This window comes from Pogona vitticeps, chromosome W (assembly GCF_051106095.1).
Source record: "Pogona vitticeps strain Pit_001003342236 chromosome W, PviZW2.1, whole genome shotgun sequence".
NCBI lineage: Eukaryota > Metazoa > Chordata > Lepidosauria > Squamata > Agamidae > Pogona > Pogona vitticeps.
In genome coordinates, this window is record NC_135798.1 from 4,327,912 (window position 1) to 4,338,818 (window position 10,907).

Genomic DNA, 10,907 nt, shown 5'->3' on the forward strand with positions numbered 1-10,907 from the left:
AGATTTCCCAGCCTCTGAGAAGCTCAGATGTTAAGGAGCAAAGGATTTGGTCACCTCCGACCCATTGCAATCCAGCGCCCGAAGAGTCCGGAGCTTGAAAAAACCAAACTTTCCACTCCTTCCAAAAATCCCTGCCATTACAAAGCAGTATACTCTAAATATAATAGCACAGAAGCACCTAGTTCTTCCTAAATAATATAGTATATTCACTGGTGGCGCAGTGGTTAAACCGCTGTAAAGGTTCCCCTTGACAATTTTTTTTGTCCAGTCGTGTTCAACTCTAGGGGGCGGTGCTCATCCCCGTTTCCAAGCCATAGAGCCAGCGTTTTGTCCGAAGACAATCTTCCGTGGTCACATGGCCAGTGCGACTTAGACACGTAACGCTGTTACCTTCCCACCAAGGTGGTCCCTATTTATCTACAGTGGGGTCTCGACTTACGAACATAATCCGTATTGGAAGGCAGTTTGTAAGTCGAAAAGTTCTTAGTTCGAATCTGCATTTCCCATAGAATTGCATTGAAAACCATTTAATCTGTATCTGCTCTTTTCCGTCCATAGAAACTAATGGGAAGCTGCTATTCCGCCTTCTGCCACTAGAGGGGGATATTTTTTCTTTTTTCCCTTAGGTTCAGGAAATGAGGAGGAAGGCAGGGAACAGTTTGCAAAGCACTTTTTAAACCTTTTTTTTCAACAAAGCCAATTTAAAATCATGTTTTAAAGCGTGTTGTACTGATTTTTTCAGCACAAAGACACACAGGCAGGGTTTTTAGGTGCTGAGCAAGCCTCCCCAAGCCTCTTCAGAGCCAGCCGATCAGCTGATAGGGGGGAGAGGGGGGTGCAGGAGCAGGGGGGGAGCACAAAAGGGCTGCCAGGCTCCCTTCTGGTGTGGGCTTTTACCTGTTTCCTGCTCTTTTTCCTGCTGTTTGGGGGCTACCAAGGCCTGGTAAGTGACTTTCTTTTATTTATTTTTAAGTTTCTGACCCTTTTTTCCCCCTCCAGAAGCCTCTAAGGGGAGGGAGGGGGGACTTTTCCCCCTGTTCATAACTCGAGGGAAGTTCGTATGTCGAGTCCTTATTTCCCCTATAGGGCGGGTTCGTAAGTTGAATTGTTCATAAGTAGGGTCGTTAGTAAGTCAAGACCCCACTGTACTAGCATTTGCATGCTTTTGAACTGCTAGGTTGGCGCTGTACTGCAGCTAAAACTGTGCCCACGACCTGGGGTTCAAATCCCAGGTAGCCGGCTCAAGGTTGACTTAGCCTTCTATCCTTCTGAGGTCGGTAAAATGAGTACTGAGCTCGCTGGGAGGGCAATGAGTAGCCTGCATAATTAAATTGTAAACCGCCCGGAGAGTGCTTGAAGCACTATGGGACGGTATATAAGCAGCACACTTTGCTTTTTGCTTTGGTACCCTCTTTAAAACTCAATTACTATTATTATTTATGAGGGTAAAGCATTCTAAACCAAATGACAGCTCCTCTCTCTTCACTACTTGCTTTCTTTCATCAGTTATCCTTAGAATATCCATTGCACAATATATGCTTATTCTCATTTTTTAAAGCAAAAAGTTCCATGTCTATTTTCTGGCATCTCTCTTTTAATTAATGATAGAAGTAAAACACATCACAAATGGCACTTCAAAATGCACTCCATTTCTTTTCTCTCTGTTTTGCATTTAGTCAGCTTTTGATTGCTTAATCTTTCCACTGAAAACCAGCACAAAACTGAATGAATTTCTTCTGCCTTCTTTAATTATCAGGAGTTCTGAATAAAGCTCTTTCCACATTCCATGCATTTCTATGGTTTCTCCCCAGTGTGAGTTCTTTGATGTCTACTCCGGTGACTGCTCTCACTGAAGCACTTTCCACATTCCGTGCATTTATATGGTTTCTCCCCAGTGTGAGTCCTTTGATGGGACCTAAGATTATCACTGCGACTAAAGCTCTTTCCACATTCCATGCATTTATGTGGTTTCTCCCCAGTGTGGGTCCTTTGATGTACCCTAAGCTGACCACTGCGACTAAAGCTCTTTCCACATTCCATGCATTTATGTGGTTTCTCCCCAGTGTGGGTCCTTTGATGTACCCTAAGCTGACCACTGCGACTAAAGCTCTTTCCACATTCCATACATTTATGTGGTTTCTCCCCAGTGTGGGTCCTTTGATGTACCCTAAGCTGACCACTGCAACTAAAGCTCTTTCCACATTCCATGCATTTATGTGGTTTCTCCCCAGTGTGGGTCCTTTGATGTACCCTAAGCTGACCACTGCAACTAAAGCTCTTTCCACATTCCATGCATTTATGTGGTTTCTCCCCAGTGTGGGTCCTTTGATGTACCCTAAGCTGACCACTGTGACTAAAGCTCTTTCCACATTCCATGCATTCATGTGGTTTCTCCCCAGTGTGAGTCCTTTGATGTGACCTAAGGTGAACATTCTGACTAAAGCTCTTTCCACATTCCATGCATTCATGTGTTTTCTCCCCTGTGTGAGTTCTTTCATGTTTCCTAAGGTCACCGCTGCAACTAAAGCTCTTTCCACATTCCGTGCATTTATGTGGTTTCTCATCAGTGTGAGTCCTTTGATGTGACCTAAGGTGATCACTGCGACTAAAGCTCTTTCCACATTCCAAGCATTTATGTGGTTTCTCCCCAGTGTGAGTCCTTTGATGTGACTTAAGATGACTACACTTACTAAAGCTCTCTCCACATTCTATGCATTTGTAAGTTTTCTCCCCAGTGTGAGTTCTTTCATGTCTCCTCCAGTTACTACTCTGACTGAAGCTCTTTCCACATTCCATACACAGATACTGTTTCTCCCCTGCATGTGTTCTTTGACGGCTACTGAGGTGACATGGAGGTACGTGGTTTCTCCCCTGCGTCAGTTCATTCATGTGAAGTCCATGCCTGGCCATTCCTATTTCCATTTCTCTGTTTCCTTGCTTGATTGCGAGTTCCTGCCCAGGTTGCCCCAGATGCTGCTGGGCAATTCTTCCTCCCCTGTTCTTCATCATCTGGTAGATTAGAAAAAAGAAGAGAAACCATCACTTCCAAAATATGCAGGATTATGGAATGAGGTGTTCGGGCTCCGCCTGAGTCACAGAGAAGGAAGGAAAGACAGCCAAAAAGGCAAGGGAAGAGAACCAGGGAGGGGATGATGCCAGACCGGATGTTCCTTTGGGGTTGAGGTTGGAAGGGCTGTTCATTGATGGACCTTTTGGAGGGAGGAGTCATGAAGGGAAGATCATTTCCACACCCAAGTAAGTACAGTGCTGCCTCGCTTAACGAGCGCACCGTTTAATGACAAATCTGCATAATGACACATTTTTTGCAATCGCTAATGCGATCGCATTGTGATGTTTTAGGTGGCTAAACATAGCATTGCGATGATCGGTAAACATTTTGCTTACCGATTATGGCATTGCAATGTTTTTAGAACAGCTGATCGGTGGTTCCAAAATGGCCGCTGCATCCACAAAATGGCCGCCCACAGCATTTTTGCACCGTGCCCTCACCGGGCAGCGAAAATGGCGGCTGGATGGAGGATTCCCCACATAGCGGTGAGTTTTCCCCCAATAGGAACGCATTAAATGGAGTTTAATGCATTCCTATGGGTTTCCTCCCCCCGCATAGCGACGAATACGGATAGTGACGTTAATCCTGGAACGGATTCATGTTGCTATGCGGGGCACCACTGTACATTAAATCCAAAGTATATTAACTCTTTTTCCTTCTCAATTTCTCCCCAACGGTTGTACTTAAGTTTCCAGAAAATTAGAAAGGAATTCCTCAAAGTTGATTAATTTGCTGGGTGGAAGCCCTCAAGAGCTGGTCTTGGGTGTCCCCCTGCCTTATTATGGCATCTATGAGGGGATTGCCTGGCAACCCGTCGACGCGCAGGGGAGAGGTTCTGGCTCCGCCCAGGGAAGAACAATGGGGACCCAATGAGAGCTCGCTCCTCCTCCTGCTCCTTACGCATCACCTGTCTCCGGGCAGAAGCCCATCCCTCTGGAAGGCTGACTGGGCAAGAACCACCTGCTTTAGTAGATGCTCATTTTTTTAAAAAAAACCTCCCTCAGGAGAGAGATGAAAATATCTATTCCACCCGCCCTTTCAGGCTCTGCCCCTTCTGTTCTGCCTCCCTCCCCCCCACCTGCTTTGTCGTCCACCTCCCCTACCGCCATCTTTCCCTTTCCATTCAGGGAAAAAAACGAGGAAGAAGAAGAGCAGCGTTGAAGGGAAACCGGAGGTGGGAAGCCCCGCTCTGGCCCCCTCCTGCCCCCCACCTCTAGGATCCCCCGGGGGGAAAGAGGCCGCTTTGGAAGGGGGAGGGGATTCCTCGCAAGTTTCCCGCCAGGGGACTGGCAAGGAGGTGAGCCCTCAGTCGGGGGGGTGCAGGACCGCTTTTTTGGGGGGGCTCAGGAGTTGCAGAGATGGAGAAAACCCTTCTCTTCCCCCCCACGAACCCGAGACCCTCACAATCTGCTCGGTCTGCAGGCCTCGCCCGGTTTGGGGGGAGGGGGTCTCTTTGTTTTGGTCCCTGCCTTCCTCCTCTTCCTCCTCACATGGGGGGGCTAAATTGGGGGGGGGTGATCGGGAAGTCTGGGAGGGGTCTCGATCTCACCCTCCCCCCCCAGCAAGACACCCGGGCCTTTTTCTCTGTGCGTGTCGGTGGGTCCTCCTCGACACCCTTCTTTCCCCCAGATCTTGCATGCAGCCTTTCGGGGGGGGTGGCAGATGAGGGGAAAGGTGGGAAGCGGTTCCCCTTGCTGTTTCTCTTCCCCCCAATTTCTCCTTCCTCCAGCAAACCCCCCCAAACTTCACCCCCAGGTCGAAAGCGAGGTATGGGATGCAGTGGGGAGGAGAAAGGGAGGGAGGGGGCTGCAAAGGGCGGACACAAAGGGGGTCCCAGAAATGGGGCCTTTGTGGTGAAGAGGGGGGTCTGCTTGGAGCGATGGGGCTCCCCTCCTTCCCCCCATACCTGGCCTGCCATCCTGAGCCTCTTCAGGATCCCCCTCCCCCCTCCCAGTCTATGGGGTTCGAAGGGGACTCTTCAGAAGCATCTCTTGGTTCAGTGGATCTGGATGAGGGAGAGGGAAGGGCCGACCAGATCCCCCTCCCCAACCAGATCCCAGGGTGGGGATCCCCTGCAGGAAGGGGTATGTGTGGACGGAGGGGCTTGGTGCTTCCCGGATCGGGACCTGGACGGAGGTGGGGCTGCTACCCTCTGTCATTTTTGCCACTTTTGCAGGGGTGTAGTGCCATCTGTAAAACATTTTGAGGATATTTTCTCCTAAGTTTACCGGCTTAATCATTTTATAACAATCTTTCCACATCATTGTCCAGTGATCAATATCAATATTATAACCGAGGTTACTTGCCCATTTTATTGTCTCTTTTACCCTCTCCTCCTCCAGCTCATATTCCAAAAAGTATGTACAGGGGTGCCTGGAATAGCGAGCACTTCTATTAACGATGAAATCGAATAGTGATGAGTTTTTCGGGGCATTTTATCGCTTTGATTAGCGATGTTTCCTATGGGCAATTTTCAAATAGCGATGGTCAGGACCGCGCTTCGAATAGCGATTACATTTTAGGTCCCCTGTTTTCGATTAGCGATGGTTTAAACAGCCCCGTGTTCGCTATTTTTTAAATGGTTTAAAGTTAAAATGTCCTGTTTGAAATGTTTGAAATCGTAAAGTGCACTTAATAAACCCTTTGTTAACTCAATTTGACTTTGTTCTGACTCTTTTTAAATTTGTTGTTGATTTTTGCCCCCCGTTGAGATGTATTGAATAGGTTTCAATGCATTTCAATGGGGGAACCGCGTTTTGAATAGCGATGTTTCCTATGGAGATTTTCAATTAGCGATGGCAATTCGTTCCAATTGGAACAGATTAGCCGGCTTTCAATGCATTTCAATGGGAAACCGCATTTCGAATAGCGATGAAATCCAATAGCGATGTTTTTTGTGGAACGCATTAACATCGCTATTCGAGGCACCACTGTATACATTTTCTTTACTATTTTCTCATCAGTATGGATCCATAGTTTGTCCACCTGGACTTCACCCTCAAAAAAGCCCATGTTTTTATCTTTTTTATATCTTGATTCTAGTTTATTCAGTGACCACCAATCTGTCGCCACCCCTAGTTCCTCTAATTCCTGCTTATTTTTTATATTTTGTTCTCTGTTGAGTAATTCTTTATAAGTTAGTAACATTCCTTTCTGATTTAATACTTTCAACGCAAAAGCTTCTATAGGAGCTACCCATATTGGAATTTTCTTGTATGTTTGTGCTTGAAATTTATGCCACTCTTCAGTTTCTTAGGTCAGTCGCTGATTTTCTTTTTGTGGAAATGTCGGGACGAGAAGGTGCCTTGGCTTTGTGCAGTTTAGAGGCTTCCTTGGGCCACAGGCAAGGAGATGGTAAGAGCTGCCTGATCAGCAGGGGAAGGCGCTAATTTAGAGACCTCCAAATGTGGAGGAGTTGGTGAAGGGAGGGAAGGAACCTCCATAGTGAGAAGGAGAGACTTTTCATAGAGGAAAGATCTAAGGCGTTGGTGCCTGAGCTTAATGGCTTGTTTAGAAAAACCCCTTGCAGGCAGTGCAAGTCTGATGGAGGTGGGATTCACCCAAACAAAACAAGCATTTGTCCTGGTGGTCTGACAAAGGAATTTTGCAGGAGCAGGTGCCACACTGCTCGAAGCCTCGAGGGGCCATAAAACAAAAGGGGAATCCAGGTGAAGGGAGGGGAAAAATATTCACTCTGCTCTTCCTAATGTCCTACTGGAATGGAGGAAAGAGGAACTGAAAGGAAGATTGACGGGCCGGAGCCTATACCATGTTGGGGAGGGAGAACTCAGCTGTTTCTTTTTCAAAGCTCTAGAATCTTCCGGACGTCCTGCACAGGTGCAGGATTAACCCATTTGTGTGAATTCACAGAGACCACAACGAAGAACCATTAAATGGAGGCTACTGTCCATTTTGGGCACAAGATTTGTCAAAAAATATAAATCAACAAAGGCAGGAGAGAGAGAGAGGAAGGACCTAACGCAAAGCTGAGTTTGCAAGCCTTAAGGATGTACACTAGTCCTTAAGGTAGCATTAAGCATGGGCTTTGCTATCTTTTTCACTAGTTACCAGAATCCAGCAGGAATCTTCTCCCCGCAGCTAGAATTCTAGTCCTTTTAGCTAAGAGAAAAGACATCCAGGCTCTCAGAGTTAGGTATATCGTCATGGACAAATGCCCTTGTGAGTGGGGTTATACCAGGTGTTATACCAGTGAGGGGCCTCCAACTAGTATCTCACCTGACCAATTTGCAGCATTTTTAAAATCTAAAGTGGAAGACATCTGCTGGGAGCTCTCTCCTTTTTTGAACACAGTAGATCAAGCAGAGACATCCGGCGCTCTGCCTTGCCCGATGGGACTCTCTCTGTCTCGCAGCCTTTAACACCAGATATGGTGGACAAAGCGCTTGACTGCTGTTGTGCCACCACCTCCTCCCTTGACCCTTTCTCGGACTGGCTAATCAAAGCAGCCAGGCTTAAAACAACCAAATGGGCCACAGCAATAATTAATGGGTCTCCCCAAGGAGAGACCCATTAGTCCCATAAGGAAGAAACCAAGTTTGGTGGCGGACAACACTGGCAATTATAGGCCCATCCCCAGTGTTTCTTTCCTCAGCAAAGTTGTAGAGAGGGTGGTGGCTGGCCAGTTCCAGGCTCTTTTGGATGAAACCAATGCCCTGGATCCATTCCAGTCGGGCTTCAGGCCGCGCCACAGTATGGAAACAGCATGGGTCGCCCTGCTGAGGGAGGCCGACAGGGGCAAAACATCTTTGTTGGTCCTACTCAGTATCTCAGCCGCCTTTGATACCATTGACTACGGTATTCTCCTGGGGAGGATCTCCGAGCTGGGAATTGGTGGTCTGGCGCTAGCCTGACTCTGATCCTTCTTGGAGGAACATCTTCAGAGAGTACAGTTTGGGGAGAATGTTTTGGCCCCGTGGAGCCTCAATTGTGGGGTTCCGCAGGGCTTGATTATTTCCCCAATGCTGTTTAATATCTACATGAGGCTGCTGGGTGGGGTCATCAGGAAGTGTGGGGCTTCGTGCCATCAGTATGCTGATTACACCCAGCTCTACATCTCCTTTCCTCCAACCACAGTGGATGCCGTTCTGTCCCTTCAGCGCTGCCTGGAGGCTGTACTGCAATGGATGCAGGAGAATCGGCTGAGGCTGAACCTGGACAAGACGGAGGGGTCCTGAGGGTGCGTGTCTCCTCCATCAGTAGTTTGGGAAACTCCCTCTCTTTTGGGGGAATAACTCTCACCATGAAGAGTGAGGTTCGCAGCTTGGAGTTTCATCTGGTTCCAGCACTCATCATGGAAACCCAGGTGGCGTCAGTGGTCCGCTCTGCCTATTTCCACCTGTGGGGGATTGCCCAGCTGCCTCCCTATCTTGATGTTGGGGCACTCACCACTCTGGTCCATGCGCTTGTAGTCTCGAGATTAGACTACTTTAATGCGCTCTACTTGGGGCTACCTTTGAGATTTATGTGGAAGCTTCAATTGGTGCAGAATGCGGCAGCCAGACTTCTCAGTGGGATGAGAAAATATTTCTTCCACTCTGGTTGCCTTGTATTGGCTGCCCGTTCGTTTCCGCATTGATTTTAAAGTGCTAATGATGACATATAAAGCCCTAAACAGTTTAGGACCTCGATATCTAGTGGAACACCTCCTCCCACCTAGATCTACTGGAATTACTTGTTCTAGCCAGGAAGGGCGGCTGAGGGGCCTCACGCCGAGGGAGGCCTGGAGAGAAAGAAAAAGAACCCGGGCCTTCTTGGCAGTGGGCCCTTGCCTTTGGAGCAGTCTGCCCCCGCAGATCTCTCTGACTCCCTTGTTGGGTTTTCAAGAGCAAAGTGAAGACCTGGCTCTTTAAGCAAGCTTTCCCTCATGTCATCATTTGAATAGTTTTTTCCCATCTTGAGCTATATTACTACTCTGCCAGATATAATTTTTTTCTCCCTGTGCTTTTAATGCTGCCCTTTACATGGAATTCAACCATTTAAAAATCTTGAATGCTATTTGTCACCTTTCTGCCTGTCCCTTGGTTGTTTCACCAATCAAAGGGCACAAGAAACTTGTCGTGTCGCTGCCACCAGCTGATTACATCAACATCATGTATCATTAATCATAGAGTCCAAGCAATTTGTCATTTTAAAAAGAGCCAAATAGTAGTTGTTTATTATTACAGGTGATGAAGGTACAATCAGTGTCGTTAACACTTAACAAAACATCCCACTTCATCCACTCTCAACTGTGCACTCTCTCTCCACTCTAGATTCCAAAATCCTCAAATCTAAACTCCCATCTCGAAATCTAATCTCCTCCTCCTCATACAGAGACTCTTCTATCTCATGACCCTGCTTCAGAGTAAGGACCCCTTTGCCACCTGATGTGAAGGAGATTTCTAACATGACACCATTGATAGAAGTGGCCAAACTTTCAAAGCTGGTCACAACAAATTAATCTCAAATAACCAAAGACCCACCAGTCAACCTCAGAACTGTTCTCCAATGTGGGGTATTTATTGGAGACAATGATCATGGAATGGCACAATTTCCCTCAAGGCCAATTTGGCCAAAGTAAACATCTCCTGCAAACAGTGGCCTTTTCTACTCAGGTCACCTCTGGTGTCCATCACAGGCATCGTTTCATTTCCCCATTACCAATTCCAAGACAGGCCTTTCGAATTTAAGTAACTACACATTTTACTCAGTGCATTTTTAGACCTGGGGTCCATTTCTGGTTAAATTTTCCCCCTCAATGTCATGGTTAATTTCATGAGTGCTGAAATAGTTTATCTTTTTACTCAGAAGATAAAATGTTGCATTCTAGGATAAAGTAGAAGTCCCATCTGCCTGTTCTAAACATATTTCTTGATTAATAGGACTAATTAAAATGAACTTTTTCCACATTCCATGCATTTATATGGTTTCTCATCAGAGTGAGTCCTTTGATGTAAATGGAGGCAACTGCTGTCATGGCAGAACTTTCCACATTCACTGGTTTTCCTCTCTGTGAGTTCTCTTATGTGAACTATGACTCTGAAGCTCTTTACACATTCCATGCATTTATATGGTTTCTCTCCAGTGTGAGTCCTATGATGTGAACTCAGGGCAAAACTCCAACTGAAGCACTTCCCACATTCCATGCATTTGTACGGTTTCTCTCCTGTGTGAGTTCTTTGATGTAAACTAAGGCTATGTTTTAGACTGAAACTCTTGTTACATTCCATACATTTGTATTGCTTCTCCCCAGTGTGAGTTCTTTGATGGGAACTGAGGCTATTGCTGTGAGTGAAGCTCTTTCCACATTCCATGCATTTATATGGTTTCTCCCCAGTGTGAGTTCTCTGATGCAGATGAAGGCTATTGTTTAGACAGAAGCTCATTCCACATTCTACACATTTATATGGTTTCTCGCCTGTGTGAGTTCTTTGATGACATCTCAGGGAACTGCTCTGCCTGAAGCTCTTTCCACATTCCATGCATTTATATGGTTTCTCCCCAGTGTGAGTTCTTTGATGAGATCTCAGGGAACTGCTGTGACTGAAGCTCTTTTCACACGGTAGGCATTGGTATTGTCTCTCATCTCTCAGAGGGTTTTCACATGAAGTACAATCACTGTGCATTGTGATGCTCATTCCTTGTTCTATGTATTGACTTCGTTTCTCCTCTGGGTGGACTTTGTCAAGTCTATTGTCATCTGAGGTTCCCTTGAATGTTTATCTGCCCAGGGAACCTTTTCTCCTTCCTTTCCTTTGTTGATTTTTTTCAAGTGATCAGAAGTGCACCAATACCAAGAGAAGCTGGAGATTTCTTGATCTGTCCTTTTTCCTGGTTT

The 10,907-nt window shown here is 46.6% G+C and overlaps 1 protein-coding gene across 1 annotated transcript; it reads right to left on the reverse strand.

The window, feature by feature from the left end:
* Window positions 1–1,747: 1,747 nt before the first annotated feature.
* Window positions 1,748–10,695, reverse strand: LOC144585045 (uncharacterized). Its single transcript, XM_078382485.1, has 3 exons — window positions 10,102–10,695; window positions 8,876–8,889; window positions 1,748–2,836 (listed from the first exon to the last, which is right to left on the reverse strand). The coding sequence occupies exons 1-3, from the start codon at window positions 10,693–10,695 to the stop codon at window positions 1,795–1,797; spliced, it is 1,650 nt and encodes a 549-aa protein (XP_078238611.1). The 3' UTR covers window positions 1,748–1,794.
* Between the last annotated feature and the right edge of the window lie 212 nt (window positions 10,696–10,907).

Bases quoted from the DNA above. Each gene is read 5' to 3' on its own strand.
- LOC144585045 (XM_078382485.1), bottom strand. From the start codon at position 10,695: ATGCACAGTGATTGTACTTCATGTGAAAACCCTCTGAGAGATGAGAGA.